This window comes from Choristoneura fumiferana, chromosome 25, assembly GCF_025370935.1.
Source record: "Choristoneura fumiferana chromosome 25, NRCan_CFum_1, whole genome shotgun sequence".
NCBI lineage: Eukaryota > Metazoa > Arthropoda > Insecta > Lepidoptera > Tortricidae > Choristoneura > Choristoneura fumiferana.
In genome coordinates this window covers 9,350,190-9,372,086 of record NC_133496.1, presented here as the reverse complement: position 1 = coordinate 9,372,086, position 21,897 = coordinate 9,350,190, and the positions used below count along the sequence as shown (strand labels likewise).

The window sequence follows — 21,897 nt, the reverse complement described above, 5'->3', positions numbered from 1 at the left end:
AGTGGTGGGCGGAGTCACCATCGGCGTCGGGAGGACGATGAAGTACCTGGGACTCGTCCTCGACAGCCGGTGGGACTTCGAAGAACATTTCCGGCGCTTGGCTCCGAAGCTGGTGGGCACGGCATCGGCACTGAGCCGGCTGCTCCCGAACGTGGGCGGGCCAAAGGCGGGCTGCCGCCGACTGTACACAGGTGTTGTGCGGTCGATGGCCCTGTACGGGGCACCCATATGGGTAAATGCCCTTTCCGCCCGGAACAAGACCCACTTGCGGCAACCGCAAAGGGTCATGGCGGTAAGGGTATCGAGGGCGTACCGCACCACCTCGTTCGAGGCGGCCTGCGTACTGGCGGGTACCCCACCATGGGAGCTAGATGCCGAAGTTCTAGCCGACGTTTACCAGCGGGTAGCCGAGGCGCGCGCCAGAGGAGAACGGCCCTGTCCGGAAGAGATAAGGCGGTGGAGAGACATCTCACGCCAAACTCTCTTCCGGAAATGGCTGGAGGCTCTGGAGCGGCCGAGCGCCGGCCACTGGACCATATCGGGAGTCCGGCCCGTCTTAGACAGATGGGTCGACAGAACATGGGGTGTTGTCTCCTTTCATCTAGCGCAGGTACTGTCGGGGCATGGCTGCTTCGGCAAGTACCTGTGCAAGATCGCAAGGAGGGAGACAACACCAATGTGCCACCACTGCGGCGGGGCGGAAGACACCGCGCAGCACACGCTGCAGATGTGTCCCGCCTTTGACGGTGTGCGAGAAAGCCTCAAGGCAGTGATAGGTAACGACCTCTCGCTGCCGGCCGTCGTTAAATCCATGACCGACAGCGAGAGGTCGTGGATCGCCATGGCCTCCTTCTGCGAGGAGGTGATGGCGATCAAAGAGGGAGCGGAGCGGGAGCGAGAGGAGGACCCGTCCTCCCAGCCTCTGCGCCGCAGGCGAGTTGGGCGGAGGCGGTTAGTTTATAACCGCCGCCAAATTCCGCCCTAATAGGGACTGCGGGTGACGGGCACGGGGATGCCCGTCCCCTGCTGTTATGGTCCCCGAGCTGGTAGGCACGCCAAGTGTTCCGGCGCGCCTACAGCGAAGGAGTAAGGAGGAGTAACCTCCGAGGTGGGTCCAAGAATGGACAACTGTCGCGCTTCCGGGCCATGGACGCTTACAGTTCCCACAGCCCGGCTGCAATAAGGCGGAAAAGAGGAACACCCTGGGGTTTTTAGTGGGTACACCGTCCCCTTCTGGGGCGGGACTCCCACATGCCCACCGGTCTCCCCGGGCCGGTGAAGTCCGTAACGGATTTTCCCCAGGTAAAAAAAAAAAAAAAAAAAAAAAAAAAAAGGTTAGGTTAGGTTAGGTTAGGTTTTTTTTTTTTTTTTTTTTTTTTTTTTTTTTTTTTTTTTATCACCTGACTACCTCCAACATGATCGGAGCCTATGTTTACAATACCGTTTCACTCCAGTTCTATCACTTATCCTTCTCGCACTTTCATGCTGCATTCCTTTTCTTTCTATCTTTCTTCCTCATTCTTACTATCATTATTAGCTATTCTATCTATCTAATTTTTACTTAACTTATTGTTATATTTCATCTTACATTCCTTTCCTTCCTCTTTTACATACTATCGTATCTCTCTAGCTGTCCTCTGTTACCATGCTTTACTATTTTCTTGCTCTTTCAACAAAAGGAGGGGAGAGGGTCCCCGGGTGTTCTTTATTTATAATTCCCAACAATTCTACATTCTTACAATTTAAACTTAACTATCTTATATCTATAATATATTACAGTTTTTAGGGTGTCAACATTTGTAAACACTTTTGTCGGACACATTTTTGTTTGGTACTTATTTTACTTGCTTACAATTTTTCTTACTTACTCTTGCATTTAGTACTATTTTATTTATACTCTATATATTTTGCATGCTTATTACTAATATACTCAGTATATCATTTAAACATACTTATTCTTATCTATTTTTATTTTTAACAATGGTTTTGCTTGCTACTTCTATACAATATTTTATAAATCTTTCTCTATTTTTCCCATCATTATGTCTCTTATATTGTCTTTAGTTAGTTTTATGTCTATTTTATTTTCCAAGTCAAACCTCTGCACTCCATACTGGGGACATTCAATGAGCAGGTGGGCAATTGTCTCGGGCACCCCTGGTTCGCAGGAGCATGATGGATTCTCCTTGCACTTAAAGCGATTTAAGTACTCGGAGAATCCACCATGCCCGGTCATTACCTGGGTAATAATGCCGCGCGGGACCATCTTTCGGACCACTCCGTACGCTTCCACCGCATTGGGGAAGAATAGCTTCGTGGTCGACGCGGTCGTACCTTCTACATACCTCCGGTTCCACACATCAAGGGAATCCTTTCGAAGGATTCTCTTGATGTGTGATACCGGACAAAGATCATAGTTTGGTCTTCTCTTGGATGCTACAGCGGCTTCTTTGGCTAGCTGGTCGGCCCTCTCGTTGCCATCCAAACCCGCATGTGCCTTTATCCAAAACAAGGAAAGTTCCTTGCCTTGGAGGGAGATTGATGTTAAGTTCTCTCTTGTGGCTATGGCGAGCGGGTGGAGGCAACGATGGTTCGAAATGGTTTGCAGAGCCGCCCTAGAGTCGCTATAGACCCCAAAAGAAGACCCCGCACTGTTCAGAGCCACACTTGTAGCCTCTTGTAAGGCTAGGAGCTCGGCCTGATACACGCTACAGTAGTCCGAGAGCGCAAGCTTGACGGCCCTAGTCTCGGCGTCGCCTTGCCAAATAGATAATGCGGCGCCGACCCTGCCACCAATCTTGCTCCCGTCGGTGTATATCCTAGTTGTGTATTGCTCGTTCTTGTTTAGGGCATCCTGATCGGCCAGGATCCCAAACTCGATGCTGGTTTGCTCCGCTGGATGTGGTGTCTCCAGCGCGGACCCTCTCCGCTCAATCTCCCTGTCGCCAAGCTGCGGCAGGTTTGCTCCCCTCTTGGCTTCATAAAGTAAAGCTGCCTCACGGACTCGGAGGTCTAGTGGGAGCATCCCCGCTAGCAGCAACGCGGCGTTGTGGGAGACAGTGCGGTAGGCCCCGCACTGTTTTTGCGCTATGCCTCTCTGTATGACCTCAAACTTCTTTCGCGTCGTAAGCTTCTCTGCAGCCGGTGCCCATACGCTCGCGGCATACAGTATCACTGGTTCTATGGTTGCCACGTAAATCGTTTTGACAACTTCGGGATGAAGTCCCCAGCTAACTTTTGCCGCCTTTGTCAGTTGCTTGCATATCCCAGCAGCTTTCCTGCAAACATTGGTTATATGACTGTTGAATGTTAGCTTGTTGTCTATGGTCACACCTAGGAGTTTCACTTCCTCCGCAAAACCAACCTCTACCCCTCCCATGACCAGGCGCGGGTGTCGTACTTAAGCTTGTTTGTAATAAGCAACGCATTTGTTTTATGTGGAGCAAACTTAAGTTTGCTCTTGACTCCCCACGCCCGGACACGCTCGAGAGCGGGGTTAGCCTGCCCTTCAATCTCCTGTGCTGTGCTTCCGTCAAACGCCATGACCACGTCATCTGCGAAGGCCTGGCAGTAGCTACCCCCATTTGCAAGATCCTTCAAGAGGGGTCCAACAATAAGTTCCATAGAATTGGGCCTCCTATGGAACCTTGGACACAACCCTTTCTTGTGGATCTTGTGTGTTGTTCTCCCGCATACCTAACCACGACCTCTCTGTCACTAAGATAGCTGTCGATGACCCTTCTCAAGTTCAGCGGACAGTTCTCCTCCGCCAGTCGGACTCGGATTTCGGGCCACCATGCGCTATCGAAGGCTCCCTCTATATCTAGTGAAATCAAAGTGATCATTTTCTTTTGTTTCAACTTATTGCGGATGTACTGCATAAGGCTATAGAGGGAGTCTTCGGTGCTGCGCTGCGGCATTAACCCGTACTGGCGGGGGCTCATCTTTGGCAATATGTGATACTTGAGTCGAGTCACCAACAGCTTCTCGTAAGTTTTGCCCATAATTGACAGGAGGTTAGGTTAGGTTAGGTTAGGTTAGGTTAGGTTAGGTTAGGTTAGGTTTTTTTTTTTTTTTTTTTTTTGGGGAGGTGGAGAATACTCATAGTATACTGTCGGGCCGGTCCCGACAGCATGCCCGACTCGTCTGGGGATTTCTCCCAGGCGCCTACGGACTAAACTCCACCCCAGTGGAGTGTTTTACTCCAGGGCGCTCCGTGCTATTGGTATACACTTCGCGTCTGGGTGTGTCTTTGTTTTAGAGGTTTTTTTTGAGTGTGAGTGTGATGAGGGTGTGTTTTTGCAAGTGTTTTGTGTTGTTTTTGTAAAGAGTACCTAGGGGGAGGAAAGTGTTTTTTGGTGAAAAAGCGAGTGTTTGGGCTGCACCCCGAAGGGAAAAGAGGACAACGAATGGTGTTTCTTTCCCCTGCGGGAGGCATTAGTAGAAAGATAAATAAATATATAGACATATAGAAAGTTTGCAGGTGTATATATGGGTTGTTATATAGTATGTGTGGTTGGGTGTTGTTTGGAATATAGATTAGGTTTTTGGAAGATTTGTGATTGAGGGGTTAGGGGGAGGTGGATTGTTAAAAGTTTTTAAGTTATAGATTATGTGTTTCAGTAGTTTATGAAAGTGATCGGCCGTGGTTTCTTTTGTTAATATTTCGGAGAAGTTAAGAGGGTCAATGTTAAAATTGCTGCAGCTGATGGTTAGGTTGAGGCGTTTTTGTGAGAATCTGGGGCAGTGAAAAATAAGGTGTGTGAGTGTCTGAGGTGTGTGTTGGTCGCATGGGCAGTGTTCGTTGTCTGTTATATGGAATCGATGTAAATATGTCTTGTGATAGCCGTGATTGCTAAGTAGTTGTGTGGAGGCGAAGGTGAGTGGGTGTCTAGTGATGTATTCAATGAGTGTGTCGTATATGGGGAAGAGTGTTTTGGTGTATGTGCAGTGTTCCTGTTTGTTGTATAGTTGTTCTTTGTGTTTTTGCAGAATTATTTTGTGGTGGTGTTTTACATGGCTGATTGGGATCTGAAAGTAGTCGGGTGTTTTGTGTAGGTTGGCTGCATGTTTTGCCGCCCCGTCCGCCAGCTCATTGCCCGGAATTTCGGAGTGCGCCTTAACCCAGTAAAAGTGTATTTTGATGGTGTCTTTGTGTGTATGTATTAATTTGTGTATGTTGTTGGCAAGTGTGTTGTAGCTGTTGGGGTTCTCTAATTCTTGAAGTGATGATTTGCTGTCTGAAAATATGAGTAGAGTGTGTTTGTGTTCGGTGTAGTGTGATGCGGTGTATAAAATGCACTGTGAAATGGCGAGCAACTCGGCTTGAAAGACTGAGCAACGGTCATGCAGCTTGTATTTCTTGAGCGTATGTTTACCATCAGGCCGAATGATGACAAATGCTGAGCCAACTCTGTCATCATGTCGGCTGCCATCGGTGTAGGCCTGTAGTAGGTGTGGAGTGTCGGCGTGGTGGGCTGTAACTATGTTGTCAAGTGCTGTTGTGTCTTGTATGTCGGCGTGTGGGATGGGGACTCTTAGCGATGGATGCAAGAGAGAGGAGGGTGGAGCAACGGTTTCGATGGGGAGGTCGCGAGGAAGAAATGCTGTGCGTCCGCGTATCCGTGCATTTTCTATTTCGGCTACGTATTCGATTTTGTTGGGAAGGGGGGAGAAATCAGCAAGAGTGATTGAGAGAGGGGTGCTAAGTGTTCGGAATCCGTGTATGGCCTTGATGGCGAATAAACGTTGCATTGAAAGGAGTTTATTTATAATATATTTATATTTTAGGACGCTGACCCAAACCGAAGCGGAGTATGTAATGATAGGTTCTATGACTTGTTTATATATGATTTTTATATTGTCTGTGTGGACACCCCAAGTGGGTCTAATGAAATTTTGTAGTTTATAAAAGAGCTTTTTGGCTTTTTCTATTATGTATTTGACGTGTTCAATGAAGCGCAGTCTGTGGTCTAAGATGAGTCCAAGGTACTTTATTTGCTTGGAGTGGGGGATGATGAAGTTATTAATAGTGATTGTAGCCTTGGAGGCTCGTGAAGTGAAAGCAATTAGTTGGGTCTTGTCTGTTCCGAAGTCTAGTTTGACTCTTTTGCCCCAGTCGTGAATGGTGCTTAGGGAGCTGTTTGTCAAGTGCTCTAGCTCTGTTATAGTTGCCTCAGTCTTGGAGTGGCAGATAAGGAGTACGTCGTCTGCATAGGCCTGGATATGGCAATTCTCTGGCATTTTGGTGTCCAGTAGTTCATCCAGGATGAGGTTCCACATGATGGGACCGATGACTGAGCCCTGAACGCACCCTCTCGTCATGGGTTTGGCAACCGTGCTGTCGGCAAGACTAAGGTGTACAGCGCGATCTGTGATGTAACTCTGAAGCATTACGTATATGTTTTTGGGGCAGCGGATTTTCTTTAGCCTTTGGAAGATTGCAGGCCACCATGCGTTGTCAAAGGCTGCTCGTATATCAAGTGACACCGCAAGCACCTGGTGTTTGTTCCGAATGGCGTCATGAACGACCTGCAGGGCGTCTTGGATGGCATTAGTGGTGGATGTCTGCATTCTGAATCCATACTGTTTGTTGACTATTGTTCCGGTGTTGTACATATGGTAGGTAAGTCTGTTAGCAATTAGTTTTTCTAGTAGCTTGCCGAACACTTTTACCAGTCCTATCGGTCTGTAGGAGGAGGTGTTGTTGTAGTCAGTCTTGTTGGGTTTGGGGATGATTTTTGTGCAAGTGGATTTCCAGGTTGAAGGGAAGTAGCCAAGTTGAAGGCATCTGTTGAGAATATGAGTGAGGGTATCAGGGAAGAGGTTGGCAAAGTGTAGACATATGTCGGAGGTGAGGTGGTCGGAGCCTGGTGCTTTTTTTGGATTAATGGATTTGAGTGCGTGAATGACCTCTGTAATGGTAAAAGGGGGTTCATCAGGGTGTCAGGGGGGGCAGTAGTGGAGTCTCTGATGTCGCGTTGCTCGGGAGTGTCCTCGTTGGTGTCGTCGTCCGGGTAAAAAGTGTTCAGCAGGGTTCTGGCAGTGTCGGTGCTGTTGGTTGTATATGTGCCATCTGGAAGACGTAGGGTGGCCGGAGGCTGTGGGATGGGTTTTGTCTTCATGATCCGGTTTGTGACCGCCCACACGTCTTCCTTATTCTGCCGTTCGCAGAAGCTACGAAACTGTGAAGTGGATGCGGTTCGGCAGGCGTCTGCATATTCCCTTCGCAGCCTGTCTCTTTCCTGTATGATGGCATCCAGAGGCAATCCGCGCCGTACTGCCTTACTCAGTTTGTGGTGGTTGTTGATAACTAGCTTCTTTTTTTCTTCTAGCTCGTCGCTCCACCATGGAGCTCGAGTTGGAGGGCATTTTGTTGGGGGCAGCAGGTCCCTGCAAGCCTTTTGTAGTTCTACTGTGATTACTGCAATAAGTTCATCGATCTGTTCCTCAGAGCAGGTCTCTATGTAGGACGGTTCCGGGATACATTTGGAGATTGCTTGCCGGAAGGCGTCGTCCAATTCCTTCCATTCTACTTTGTCGGTGTTGTACTTGAAGGTGGTTTGTTTGATTTTTTTATTTAAACCTGCAGATTTTTGGGGAGCGTTTCGGATAGTGTACGTGATAGCGTTGTGGTCTGACGAGGGACAGATGTTGGTGTCCACTTTCCACTCGGTCACATCCACGAGGTACCGTCCGCGTCGTGGCCTGCACAGGAGAAGAGTGACATCCACAATGGACGTGCGTATGGTTCCGTGAGTAACGGTTTCGAATGTGGGGGATGACCCTTGGTTGCACACAACTATACTGTGCGTGGTGATGAGGTCCGCGATATCACCGCCTCTCGCATTGTTTCGAGGGCAACCCCATAGAGTGTGCCAGCCGTTAAGGTCACCTCCCACTATAACAGTCGAGCCTCTGGTATTGTGTAAGAATGTGTCCAACTTGTCCAGTGTGTTTTGAGGGTCCCTCCGAGGCTCCAGGTAGATTGACACCAGATAAATGTGATCTCCGGATTTGGATGTTAGTTGTACTATTGCTAGGTTGGGTCCTGAAAATTGAGTTATTCCCAACGTGCTGATTCCGCTGTCTCTGATGAGCAGGGCAGCTCTGGTTGGTAGATCGGTTGTAGGGTATTGATATGTAGTGTAGCCGGGGAAGGTTTTGAAATTGTTGCAGCCTGCAGTTAAGTATGGTTCGGAGATAAATATGAAATCAAATTTATCATTGTTAGTTTTTGTAAGGAGTTCTTGTTGGGCGATTCTGCCGTGCCCAAGATTAATCTGTATAGCAGAATATGAGTTTTTTTGTGAGTAGTTTTTATTCTTTTTATTAATGTCGTTATAGTCCATAATCTATTCTATTTAAAATAATGTTTTTCATTTGTTGTAGCTGTGGGCAAACGGCAGAAGTTGCGCTATGATTGTGGTTGTTTTTGTTATTAGTTCCGCTGTGGTCGCTGCGTGGGTTGTTGATGCAGTTGAAACATTTGAGTTTGTTGGGTTCAGAGCGGTGAGGGCAGTCCCTGAACGTATGTCCAGTGGTGGCGCAGTATGAGCAGGCAATAGTGGCCTCCGCTCCACATCGCTTTTGCGTGTGTCCAAATTTCAGGCACTGGAAGCACTGTAGGAGGGGAATGTGTTCAGAGACGTGAATTTTCTGGTGATCTATGTTTAGTCTTTGATTAAGTATCATTGCTCTGAAGACTCCGGGAGCCGTTAATAATACAGCGTTGTACTTTGTGGGATTTCTGTTTCCTTTCTTAAAGTGTAGTAGAAGATCCTGTGCTGTGTTCATTTGGGCTGCAATATTGGGATTTTGTCGGATGATGATAGCCGTAAGTTCAGTGGCTTCGATTTCTTTAGGTATGCCTTTAACAATTACCATCGGGCGGAGTGATTTAGCAGGTTCCGCGCATACCTCCTCACTCATATTAGTGCGGAGTATGGCCGCGTCTCGCTGTGCGACGTTGTCGAATTCGACTCGAACCTTTGAGCCTGATAAGTGTTTGATGGCTGCCGGCGCGTGGTCGGTGTCTCTGAACGAGACGGCTTTCCTCCAGGCAGAGAGCGTGTCCGCAGCAGATTTGCCGTGTTTTTTCGAGCTCACAGTGATAGCGGGCTTAGTGGAGGGGACTTTAGGGGGCGGTGGCGTTGTCTTGGTGACTGTGTGTCCGGCGACGGCGGCGTATGAAAGACTGCTGCTGTTGTTGTTTGGGGGTTGGGTGCTGTGATTGGACCTACCCGCAACTGTTATATTGCGGGCGGATAATTTTTCGAACTCTTCAATAATGGTTTTCCTGACGGTGTCTACGGCGATCGAAGAGGTCCCTGCGTCAGCGTCGGTGACACAAGCGTTGGTTTGTGTCGATACGGAGGCTGTGGATTTATGTGTGGTGATTTCCGGGTGCGTATGTCGTTCGTTGTCTGATGTGGGTGCGGATTTGTTGATGCCGTGGGTAAAGCAGTCGGTCTCTTCTTCCAGGGCGGTGGCCAGCCTTATGATCTCCAACTTGTTAGCTCTGGTCACGCTCTTACTTTCCTTAATGATCCTTCGTATGTCGTCAGTGTATTTGGCAATCCGTCGCATGAAGGCATCCGCCATCGTTTCGGTGCGTTCCTGGGAGGGCGCTATATCCTGACTGTAATACAGTTGTATGTTCTGGGTGTTGGGGGTGGAATAGGTGTTGTTTTCATCTTCGTTTTCGTTGGGGAGGTTTGTATTTTGTGAGAGCTGGGGGGTAGGCAAGATGGAGCCCTGGCTTGCTCCCGGGCTACAGGTGCGCTCTAAAAATATGTCAATATCTTGCACCAGCCGTGGTTGAGGTGAGCCGGCCGAGTGGAGTAATTGTTGTAGTTGTAGCTCCGTATGCTTACTCATAGGTGAGTTGTGTGTCGCGGCGTGGTGGCGTTCTGCGCCGGACGAGACTATTGGGGCAGTGCTGGTCGTAGTGGTGGTTGTGGTCAGTGTGTCTGAGGAGGCCGTTGCGCTTGTGGCCGTGATGTGCATGGTTTCAGTTGTGGTTGTGGGTATTGTCCTTGTGGTCAAGTGACGTCGTTGAGACACAGGCGGAGGCGGAGGGGAGCGAGAGACCGGCATTTTAAAGCCAGCGGTAGGAGAAAGTACCTTTGGTTAGGTTAGGTTAGGTTAGGTTAGGTTAGGTTAGGTTAGGTTAGGTTAGGTTAGGTTAGGTTAGGTTAGGTTAAGTTAGGTTAGGTTAGGTTAGGTTAGGTTAGGTTAGGTTAGGTTAGGTTAGGTTAGGTTAGGTTAGGTTAGGTTAGGTTAGGTTAGGTTAGGTTAGGTTAGGTTAGGTTTTTTTTTTTTTTTTTTTTTTTTTTTTTTTTTTTTTTTTTTTTTTTCGTCCTCCGACTTAATCGGAGCCTTTTCTATCAGTAACTCTTCCATTCCAGTTCAATCTATTATGCCTCTCGTACTTTTATTCTTCATTCCATGTCTTTCTCTCATCCATCTTATCTTTCATGCCTTAATGGGTGGGATTCCCATCTATTCTATACTATACTCTATGCTAATGGGGAAGGATCTTAAGCAAGCCACTTTATTTATTTTCTTACAGTGTTTTGGTTCTATTTACAAGCTTACATTTCTACCTATTTCTAAATTGACAATCTTTTACATATTTATTTTTACTAAATTCCGCTTAACTACTAATACATGATTATTGGTTTTGACCATTTATCTTATATCTAGACTTAGCTTAAGTCCACCAGCCCGCCGCCACAGCGAGATGCGACGAGCAACGGCGATCAGCGGCGAGTCGGTGCACTCCACGGAGAGATGCTTTAATTTCCATATCTTATATCTATCAACAGTTCTCACACTACGTATACATATTGTGGAGCATGTCAACCACTACTGCTTACTAACTAAACAAAATTTTCCTATTTCTTTCATTGTATGCTTAGTGTTAATATTTCCACATATTACATAAGCATACTTTAACTTACAGTTTTGTTGCTCTTTATTACTACCTCTGCTATCGCTTCACAGTAGCTTAGAAAAGCTCCTCTTTCTTTGTTACCTAACATTATCGTGCCGGTGTTGTCCGGTGTTATTCTAACTCCCAGCTTCTGTTCAACTTCGAATCGTTCCCTCTCAAACCGAGGACACTCGAATAATATATGCGGCACTGTTTCGTTCTTTTCAGGGTCACATACGCACGATGGGCTCTCTTTGCACCTGAATCTTTCCAGGTACTCTGAGAACCCACCGTGTCCCGTCAGTATTTGTGTTCTAATGTTTGTTATTTCCATTTTTCTCGTGACTCTATACGCCGCCACGGCATTAGGGAAGAAGATCTTCGTTATTTTTGCAGTTTCACCGGCCTCGTATCTCCGGTTCCACTCGCCAAGCGTTTCCTGTCGGATGCTTCGCTTGACGAATGAGACCGGGCACAGGTCGTAGTCCGGTCTTCGTTTTAACTTCAGGGCGGCCTCCTTCGCCAAGACGTCTGCTCTCTCATTTCCATCCAGTCCAGCATGGGCTTTGATCCAGAACAACTTGACCGTTTTGCCTTTATCGGACAAGACCCTCAAGTTTGCTCTGGCCTCCACTGCTAGCGGATGGAAGCAAGCGTAGTTCTTTACGGTCAAGAGGGCCGCCATGGAGTCGCTGTAAATGCCAAACGTCATGGCCCTATGCTTGATGGCCTCAGATGTTGCCCGACTCAACGCCAGTAGTTCCGCCTGGTAAACCGTACAGAACGACGGAAGAGCAAGCTTGAGGGCTCTGGTCTCAGTTTCTCCATTCCAAATGGATAACGCTGCTCCTACCTTGCCCTCAATCTTGCTCCCATCCGTGAAGATGCGAGCCTCAAAGTCGCTATTCGCATTTACTTCCTCCAGGTTTACCAGGTTTACCAATTCTATATCGTGACGGTGTGCCGGGTGTGGGACATCCAGTGCCGAAGCCATGCGCTCTACTTCTCTTCCTTCCAGTATCGGCTGGGGTACCCCCTTCTTGGCCTCGTACAGCAGAGCCGCCTCTCGCACTCGGAGGTCAAGAGGGAGTATTCCAGCCAATATCAGCGCCGCGTTCAGCGAAACTGTGCGGTATGCCTTACTAAGCTTTTGTGCAATCCCCCTCTGCACCGTTGCCAGCTGTCGCATGACGCACAGCTTGCTGACCGCCGGCGCCCACACACTAGCTGCGTATAGAATCACGGGTTCAATGGTTGCAACATATATTATGCGAATAACCTCCGGGTGGAGCCCCCAACTGGTTTTGGCCGCTTTTGATAACTGCTTGTGGATGCCGATAGCCTTTTTACAGACATTTGCTACATGGGTGTTAAATGTGAGACCCGAGTCGATCGTGACCCCGAGTATCTTAACCTCACTGACCATCGCAATCGCGACTCCATTTATGGTCAGGCGCGGGGTGTCGTACTTCAGTCGCCTCGTTATGACCATTGCATTGGTTTTGTGAGGGGCAAAACGCAGTTTATTATCATCCCCCCATGCCTGCACGCATTCGAGTAGTCTATTTGCTTGAGTCTCTATCTCCTGAGCACTCTCTCCGTCACACACAATGACCACATCATCCGCGAAGGCCTGGCAGTAAGCGCCCATCTTTTCCATAGTCCTAAGTAGTGGGTCCAATATGAGGTTCCACAGTATTGGCCCGCCTATTGAACCTTGTACGCATCCTTTGGTTGTGGCTTTGCTATACTCTTCACCGGCGTACCTGATTCTGACTTTGCGGTCTTGGAGATAGCTGTCCACAACTTTCCGGAGCGCGAGCGGACAGTTTTCCTCGGCCAGTCGGACTTTTATAGCTGGCCACCAGGCACAGTCGAAGGCTCCCTCTATATCTAAGGATATCAGTGTAATTATCTTTTTCTCCTTTATCTTGCTACGGATGTGCTGCATTAGGATATAGAGGGAGTCCTCAGTGCTCCTTTGCGGCATAAAGCCAAACTGGCGTGCGCTCGTCTTCGGGTTCAGATGGTATTTTAGGCGGGCCACTGTCATTTTCTCGAGTATTTTGCCGAGCATAGGGAGTAATCCGATCGGCCTATGCGACTTCGGGTTTGAGTAGTCTCCCTTACCCGGCTTCCTCAAGATCACTACAATTGCTTCCTTCCAGGCCCTCGGAAAGTGGTGAAGCTCTAGGCATTTGTTCATGACCGCAAGGAAAATTTTTGGCGCGACTTTGATGGCGTGTGCGCAGATGTCGGAAGTGAAGCCATCCCCTCCCGGAGCTTTCTTGGGGTTAAAGGACTCAGTTGCCTGGGTGAGCTCCGTCATTGTGAATGGCGGTTCGCAAGTATCAATTTGGTCGCCGGCGTTCACTCTGACGGCCTCTTCTCTGGTGTGGCGGTGACGGGGAGTGTCGTTATCCACAGGGTCTTCCGGATAGAGCGTGTCTGCCAACAGTTTTACGGAACCCTTCGCATCCAACATTTCCCCGTCTTTCTCCAGTGGGGAGTCCTCAACCCTGGTCTTCGTTCTTCCGATCACTCTGTAGATTCCTTCCCACACCCCTTCTCTGTCCTGCTTGCGGCAGAACTCCTTCCAGGACTCTATTTGGGCCTTAGTAGCCTCGGACTCGTACTGTTCCTTGTGCTTCAGGTACTCCTCGACAACCTTGGCACGTCTTACTGGGGCGGCGCATTTAATTCTGCGCTTCCTGGTGGCGACCCCCCTTTTCATCTCGGCTAGCTTCTCGGACCACCACGGCACAACAATCTTCTCAATGTTCTTTTTTATAGGCATTGTTTCTCTGCAAGTTTGGTCTATTGTTGTGGTAATTTTTTCTACTATGGAATCTAGTTGGTGTGCATTATGAATACTATTTATTGCCTGTTCTGTAATGTTGTTTTCCGTTATGAATTGCCCAAGTTTCTCATGAAACTCGGGCCAATTCGCTTTTTTAGTGTTGAACTTCCTAGTTGTTCTGTCGACTATTATGCCCATCGATCGCTGCAGTAGGAGTTTGAATGTTATGCCGTTGTGGTCCGAGCTCGTCAACCCTTCATCCACTTCCCAGTCGTCCACCAGGTTTAACAGGTCGGTTGAGCATGCTGTTATATCAACGTGACTACTGAAGCGCTTGCCTCCCCTGACTGTATCGTAGGTTGGAGTTTCCCCGCTGTTCAGCACATTGAGTTCTAGCTCTTCGAGAGCCCCGGAAAGCTCTTCGCCCCTATGTTCAACCACGGTGCTGCCCCACCAAGGGCTCTTGGCGTTTGCGTCTCCTCCAACGATCAGTCTTTCCGTGCCGAGCTTATGTGCAATCCTCTTCAGATGCCCTATGTAGTGTTCGATGGGCTGATCAGGTTCAAAGTACAGGGAGACGAGCGTGATCTCCCGAGCACCAGCACGAATCCCCACCACCACGATGTTGTTGGTGGTGAGCTTCGGGTATTGAGTGACCTTAATTTTGCTGTCAAATACTACTATCGCAGCCTTGTTTGTTCCTCCGTCGTTCGTGGTGATGCCCTGGAAAACACGCGCCCCCCTATAATTCCCCATCTCCCTTCTCCCTCCTACATAGGGCTCCTGAAGAAGTGCCACTGATGTTTTTCGTCTTCCTGCTTCAATCATAAGCTCTTCTGTAGCCAACTTCTTTCGCTGGAGGTTTGCTTGAATGATGCCAAGATGGTTTTTGCCAAAGGAGCCCTTAGCAGTAAGCAACTGCTGACCGCGCTAATACGTCCCACTTTATCTTTATGGGACAGTCCGCGCTAAAAGCATTGTGTTCCGTGTTTTCTAGTCTTGCCTTCGAGCAATTGCGGCATTTCGGTGGTATACCCGCAACCCAGTCCGGGCAGTCCGCTCTTAAGTGGGGTCCCCCACAGTGGCTGCACGCGTCGATTGAGTCTTTGCAGAAACGTCTGCCGTGTCCGAAGCCCAAACAACGCGTACATTGTACCAGAGGCGATTGGTCTTCCACTTTTACCCTCTGCAGGTCGATGTGAAGACTTCCTGCCTCAGTCACTCTCTGCCACACCTTGGGGGAAGTACTCACCACTATATTGGTAACATGCGGGTTCCGTGCCTTCCTTCGGTATTTGACGGTGACCCTGTCATCACCCCCCTCCAGGTCGTGAAAAACTCCCCTGTTTTGATTCCTCAGGGCCTTTAGTACATCTTCATCTGTATTTATGGCCAGAACGTTCCTGAGGACAAACAGGGGATCCTTGTTCATCACATCCTCCACTATAAGACTGGCATTTTTGGTTTCCAGCCTCCTTCTGACCTTGTCCCGTTCCTCCGTGGTCCCAAAACCCATAATCACTTTCCTGTCTTTGGCTTTTCTCACTTTCTCTACCTTTACCCAGCCCTCCTTAGCGTCCACAGCTTGTCGCACTTTACTTAAAACCTCGTCTCCTGTTTCGGTTTCATCTGCGGACGTGACAATCACCGAGTGCAGTGCGCTTCTGCCCTGATTTTTGTTCGCAGCGACCTCTGCGTATGTGGCCGTGGGCGCGTTCTTCATCACCTCACGATGCTGCTCTATCTGGGTTTGTAGCTCCTGTACTCTTATTGTGTTCTCGAGCAGTAATTTTGCGTGTCTTTCCAGGGTGTTGATGAGGCGTTCCGGGTTAGGATGTTGTGGTTGGGGGGCTATGGCAAGAGTCTTAACGGGTTCGGCCGTTTCTTCCCCTTTTTCTAGAGTAAGTTTCCCTTTTTGTTCCGCTTCTGCCTCTTTTACAAGCACGTAGAGTCGGTCTAAGGATTGTATAACTTTTTCTTTGATTTCAGTCTTTATGTTCTTGCTGAAATTTAAGTTTTCTTTTGCCTTTTGCAGGCAGGCCCTTGCTTCTGCTGACCGGTTTGGAAAAATCCTCTTTGGTGGTGTGACGGTTGGGGTTTTTACAAACGTTTTGTTCGCGATCGATGGCCCGCAGTCTTGCTGTCCTACAGGTTTTTTAGATTTTGCAGGACCTGCCTGCTTCGTTGTTGGTGGCAAGGTGGGTGTGGCATCGGCATTTGCCGCTTCCCACTCACCTATGCTTTGTCTCACATTTTTATCCAATGGCGGCTTATTTGGCGACTTTCTCTCTTCTCTCTCTTCGGTCGAACGCTTTGCCGGGGTCCTCATCCCGAACATGTTAAGGCAGATAGATGATCCCTCGTATAAAGGGAATGATGTCAGAATACACAAGCTGCCGGTTTGTAAAAGTTGTAAGATTTGGCCACTTGTGTGGTTAGGTAGTAGCAAAAAGCAACAAGTAACTGTGCAATGTAGTCAAAAAGAAATATTATTCGCTGTACGAAGTACAGTGAGTAAAAGAATTTAGAAATTAAATAGTGACAGTAATCTAAGGTCAAATTAAAGGTAAAGTAAAAGGTATAAAGCACAGTGGTCTTAAATCTACTTAAAACTAACATAGGTAAATAAAGTGGCAAACACCGGCTAGGTGTGGCTAGCGGCTAGCGTCAAGCACCGGCTAGACGTGGCTAGCGGCTAGTGGCGAGCGTTGGCTAGAATGGCTAGTGACAGTAATCTAAGGTCAAATTAAAGGTAAAGTAAGAGGTTTAATGCACAGTGGTTACGCTGAAAGTAAATAAAGAACCCAGTTCAATAGAACTGCTGTTAAATAGATTTAGTCACAGTAAAAACAATCGCCCACTTTTACCAACTTAATTTTAAATTTTATTTAACTATTCTTGTGGAGTCGCAGACTCCAATGTTCTAGGTAAAACACCTTATTAGCCAAAAAGTCAATAAGTCAAAAGAGACATTAAAACAGAATGTTCAGTTATTAATAAGTGTCGGAAGAAAGGTCTTAAATCTACTTAAAACTAACAAAAGGTAAAATAAAAAAGTGGCTAACACCGGCTAGGTGTGGCTAGCGGCCAGCGGCGAGCACCGGCTAGACGTGGCTAGCGGCTAGTGGCGAGCGTTGGCCAGAATGGCTAGTAGCCAGTGGCGAACACCGGCTAGGTGTGGCTAGCGGCTAGCGGCTAGCACCGGCTAGACGTGGCTAGCGGCTAGCGGCGAGCACCGGCTAGACGTGGCTAGCGGCTAGTGGCGAGCACTGGGTGGAAATAGCCAACGGCTAGCAGCCAGTATGCTTGTCCTAAAACTACTTACAGCTAGCAATAGAAATATAATAGAACAATACTAAAAAATACTGTTGCTTAAGGAGTACAGGTATTAATAAATTTTGACTTGCGGTTCCGGGCTACTGCTGCTGTTGCGCACGTTCCCTCCAAATTGCGTCGCTCCGGTGCGGCCAGAGACCACGTGTGACCAGCTCGGCGATTTGAGGGCGCTGAAATGTTTCCGGTGACGTGCCGCACCAACCAGCTTCAGCTTCACAATGACCGAAGTGGCTACCGGCTAGATGTGGCTATCGGCTAGCGGCTAGTATTTCTGCAGGAGCAGTGGCTAACTCGACCGAAGGTCTACCCTCCTTATTTTTATATACAAAAATATGTTGTTAGGTCGCTTGAGCTGGCGTAAGCGAGCGATGGGCCTTAAGTATACGGCGGCAGAGTCGAATTTCCGATAAGTCCTGCGTAACGAGGTTGCCCCCTTAACGACTCATCGACCAGTACTCTCATTCAATTTCCGCTAAAAAATCCAGTTTTGGGAAATCTATATTCGTTTTTCCTGGATCGGGTAGAGACCCTCGGGAGCCACTCCGCAGGCACCAATTCAACCCTCTCTCGCTATTTTTCAAGTCGTGAAAGTCGACTTCCTCCTCGTCCTGGGCGCCCCAGGCCCCTGCACCACCACAGATTATTTGTAGTAGTTAGGTTAGGTTACCACCACAACGTCGTTTTTTTGACTGTCCTCCTCGTCCAGGGCGAGCGAGGGTCCCTTGTCACCACCACGGCACTTAGGTTAAAAGGTTAGGTTAGTTAGGTTAGGTTAGGTTAGGTTTAAGGTCAAAGGTTATTTAGGTTTTTTAGTTTAGGTTAGGTTAGTGATTTAGGTTAGGTTAGGTTAGGTTAGTTTAGGTTAGGTTAGGTTAGGTTAAGTTAGGTTAGGTTATTTAGGTTTTTAGGTTAGGTTAGGTTAGGTTAGGTTAGGTTAGGTTAGGTTAGGTTAGGTTAGGTTAGGTTAGGTTAGGTTAGGTTAGGTTAGGTTAGGTTAGGTTAGGTTAGGTTAGGTTAGGTTAGGTTAGGTTAGGTTAGGTTTTTTTTTAGGTTTTTTTTTTTTTTTTTTTTTTTTTTTTTTTTTTTTTTTTTTTTTTTTTTTACCTGACTACCTCCAACATGATCGGAGCCTATGTTTACAATGCCGTTTCACTCCAGTTCTATCACTTATCCTTCTCGCACTTTCATGCTGCATTCCTTTTCTTTCTATCTTTCTTCCTCATTCTTACTATCATTATTAGCTATTCTATCTATCTAATTTTTACTTAACTTATTGTTATATTTCATCTTACATTCCTTTCCTTCCTCTTTTACATACTATCGTATCTCTCTAGCTGTCCTCTGTTACCATGCTTTACTATTTTCTTGCTCTTTCAACAATAGGAGGGGAGAGGGTCCCCGGGTGTTCTTTATTTATAATTCCCAACAATTCTACATTCTTACAATTTTAACTTAACTATCTTATATCTATAATGAATTACAGTTTTTAGGGTGTCAACATTTGTAAACACTTTTGTCGGACACAATTTTGTTTGGTACTTATTTTACTTGCTTACAATTTTTCTTACTTACTCTTACATTTAGTACTATTTTATTTATACTCTATATATTTTGCATGCTTATTACTAATATACTCAGTATATCATTTAAACATACTTTTTCTTATCTATTTTTATTTTTAACAATGGTTTTGCTTGCTACTTCTATACAATATTTTATAAATCTTTCTCTATTTTTTCCCATCATTATGTCTCTTATATTGTCTTTAGTTAGTTTTATGTCTATTTTATTTTCCAGGTCAAACCTCTGCACTCCATACTGGGGACATTCAAGGAGCAGGTGGGCAATTGTCTCGGGCACCCCTGGTTCGCAGGAGCATGATGGATTCTCCTTGCACTTAAAGCGATTTAAGTACTCGGAGAATCCACCATGCCCGGTCATTACCTGGGTAATAATGCCGCGCGGGACCATCTTTCGGACCACTCCGTACGCTTCCACCGCATTGGGGAAGAATAGCTTCGTGGTCGACGCGGTCGTACCTTCCACATACCTCCGGTTCCACACATCAAGGGAATCCTTTCGAAGGATTCTCTTGATGTGTGATACCGGACAAAGATCATAGTTTGGTCTTCTCTTGGATGCTACAGCGGCTTCTTTGGCTAGCTGGTCGGCCCTCTCGTTGCCATCCAAACCCGCATGTGCCTTTATCCAAAACAAGGAAAGTTCCTTGCCTTGGAGGGAGATTGATGTTAAGTTCTCTCTTGTGGCTATGGCGAGCGGGTGGAGGCAACGATGGTTCGAAATGGTTTGCAGAGCCGCCCTAGAGTCGCTATAGACCCCAAAAGAAGACCCCGCACTGTTCAGAGCCACACTTGTAGCCTCTTGTAAGGCTAGGAGCTCGGCCTGATACACGCTACAGTAGTCCGAGAGCGCAAGCTTGACGGCCCTAGTCTCGGCGTCGCCTTGCCAAATAGATAATGCGGCGCCGACCCTGCCACCAATCTTGCTCCCGTCGGTGTATATCCTAGTTGTGTATTGCTCGTTCTTGTTTAGGGCATCCTGATCGGCCAGGATCCCAAACTCGATGCTGGTTTGCTCCGCTGGATGTGGTGTCTCCAGCGCGGACCCTCTCCGCTCAATCTCCCTGTCGCCAAGCTGCGGCAGGTTTGCTCCCCTCTTGGCTTCATAAAGTAAAGCTGCCTCACGGACTCGGAGGTCTAGTGGGAGCATCCCCGCTAGCAGCAACGCGGCGTTGAGGGAGACAGTGCGGTAGGCCCCGCACTGTTTTTGCGCTATGCCTCTCTGTATGACCTCAAACTTCTTTCGCGTCATCAGCTTCTCTGCAGCCGGTGCCCATACGCTCGCGGCATACAGTATCACTGGCTCTATGGTTGCCACGTAAATCGTTTTGACAACTTCGGGATGAAGTCCCCAGCTAACTTTTGCCGCCCTTGTCAGTTGCTTGCATATCCCAGCAGCTTTCCTGCAAACATTGGTTATATGGCTGTTGAATGTTAGCTTGTTGTCTATGGTCACACCTAGGAGTTTCACTTCTTCCGCAAAACCAACCTCTACTCCTCCCATGACCAGGCGCGGGGTGTCGTACTTAAGCTTGTTTGTAATCAGCAACGCATTTGTTTTATGTGGAGCAAACTTAAGTTTGCTCTTGACTCCCCACGCCCGGACACGCTCGAGAGCGGGGTTAGCCTGCCCTTCAATCTCCTGTGCTGTGCTTCCGTCAAACGCCATGACCACGTCATCTGCGAAGGCCTGGCAGTAGCTACCCCCATTTGCAAGATCCTTCAAGAGGGGGTCCAACAATAAGTTCCATAGAATTGGGCCTCCTATGGAACCTTGGACACAACCCTTTCTTGTGGATCTTGTGTGTTGTTCTCCCGCATACCTAACCACGACCTCTCTGTCACTAAGATAGCTGTCGATGACCCTTCTCAAGTTCAGCGGACAGTTCTCCTCCGCCAGTCGGACTCGGATTTCGGGCCACCATGCGCTATCGAAGGCTCCCTCTATATCTAGTGAAATCAAAGTGATCATTTTCTTTTGTTTCAACTTATTGCGGATGTACTGCATGAGGCTATAGAGGGAGTCTTCGGTGCTGCGCTGCGGCATGAACCCGTACTGGCGGGGGCTCATCTTTGGCAATATGTGATACTTGAGTCGAGTCACCAACAGCTTCTCGTAAGTTTTGCCCATAATTGACAGGAGGCCGATCGGTCTATGGGATTTGGGAATGGTGTAGTCGCTCCTGCCAGGCTTCCGCAGAATTATGACAACAGCTCTCTTCCAAGCTGCTGGGAAATACTCACACTCGAGGCATTTATTGAAAAACTGCAGCATTGTTTCTGGGTGGGCCTTCACAACGCGAAGACAGATGTCCGCTGTGAAACCGTCTTCTCCCGGGGCCTTCTTCGGACTAAAGGACTCGATCGCCCTCATGAGCTCCTCCATGGTAAACGGCGGGTCGCAAGCACCAACTTGTCCCCAGGCGTTCACCTCTTCGGCTCTCCTTCGGGTTTCACGGTGCCGCTGGTTGTCGTTGGTATCGAGGTCCTCCGGGTAAAACGTCTCAGCCAGTAATTGAACGGAGCCCTTCGCGTCCAGGGTCACCCCGTCCTTTATCAGCGGTAGATCTTCGCTTCTCCGCGCTGTTCTGCCTATGACCCTGTATATCCCGTCCCACATGCTCTCCCTATCCTGCTTCCCGCAGAACTCCCGCCAGCTGTCTATCTGAGCCTTCGCTGCCTCCGACTCATACGCGTTTTTCTGTTCCAGGTACTCTTGAATAACTTTGGACTTTCGGACTGGGGCTGCACAACGAATCCTGCGCTTTCTACGGGTCACCTCTCTCTTCATCTCCGCGAGTTTTTCGGACCACCATGGCACGGTAAGTACTTCCTTATTTTTCTTAGTTGGCATGGACTGTTTGCAGGCAATATCTATGGACTGTATAATTTTGTGTGTAAGTTGTTCCAATTGTTTTGTGCTGTTTATCTGTTTAATATCTGCTATTGTGATTTGATTTTCTATGAATAATTGGGCGAGTTTCTCATTAAACTCATCCCAATTAGCCTTTTTGGTGTTGTACTTCCTTGTTGTCCTAGATATGCTAGCGCCTTTGGATCTTTTCAGGTTTAAGTTAAATACCATGCCATTATGATCCGAACTCGTGAGATTCTCCACTACATTCCACCCGTTTACAAAGCCCAGGATATTCGATGTGCAAGCCGTGATGTCGACAAAGCTCTGGTACCGTTTCCCCCCCTGATGGTATCGAATGTTGGTACCTTTCCCTGGTTCAGTATGGCCA

General features: G+C 47.9%; 3 protein-coding genes across 3 annotated transcripts; all 3 read right to left on the bottom strand.

The window, feature by feature from the left end:
• Nucleotides 1-2,011: 2,011 nt before the first annotated feature.
• Nucleotides 2,012-4,004, bottom strand: LOC141442042 (uncharacterized). The gene is made up of 2 exons (XM_074106945.1): nt 3,697-4,004; nt 2,012-3,278 (listed from the first exon to the last, which is right to left on the bottom strand). Exons 1-2 carry the CDS (start codon nt 4,002-4,004, stop codon nt 2,012-2,014), a joined length of 1,575 nt encoding a protein of 524 aa, XP_073963046.1.
• A 10,636-nt stretch (nt 4,005-14,640) lies between these two features.
• Nucleotides 14,641-16,065, bottom strand: LOC141442555 (uncharacterized). Its single transcript, XM_074107572.1, has one exon. The coding sequence runs from the start codon at nt 16,063-16,065 to the stop codon at nt 14,641-14,643; it is 1,425 nt and encodes a 474-aa protein (XP_073963673.1).
• A 2,132-nt stretch (nt 16,066-18,197) lies between these two features.
• Nucleotides 18,198-20,613, bottom strand: LOC141442338 (uncharacterized). The gene has a single exon (XM_074107300.1). The coding sequence runs from the start codon at nt 20,319-20,321 to the stop codon at nt 18,735-18,737; it is 1,587 nt and encodes a 528-aa protein (XP_073963401.1). The 5' UTR covers nt 20,322-20,613; the 3' UTR covers nt 18,198-18,734.
• Nucleotides 20,614-21,897: the final 1,284 nt, after the last annotated feature.

Bases quoted from the DNA above. Each gene is read 5' to 3' on its own strand.
- LOC141442042 (XM_074106945.1), bottom strand. From the start codon at position 4,004: ATGGGCAAAACTTACGAGAAGCTGTTGGTGACTCGACTCAAGTATCAC. The intron at 3,279-3,696 runs GTATGCGGGAGA...CAATGTTTGCAG, and splicing joins GACAGAGAGGTCGTGGTTAG to GAAAGCTGCTGGGATATGCA.
- LOC141442555 (XM_074107572.1), bottom strand. From the start codon at position 16,065: ATGAGGACCCCGGCAAAGCGTTCGACCGAAGAGAGAGAAGAGAGAAAG.
- LOC141442338 (XM_074107300.1), bottom strand. From the start codon at position 20,321: ATGGCGTTTGACGGAAGCACAGCACAGGAGATTGAAGGGCAGGCTAAC.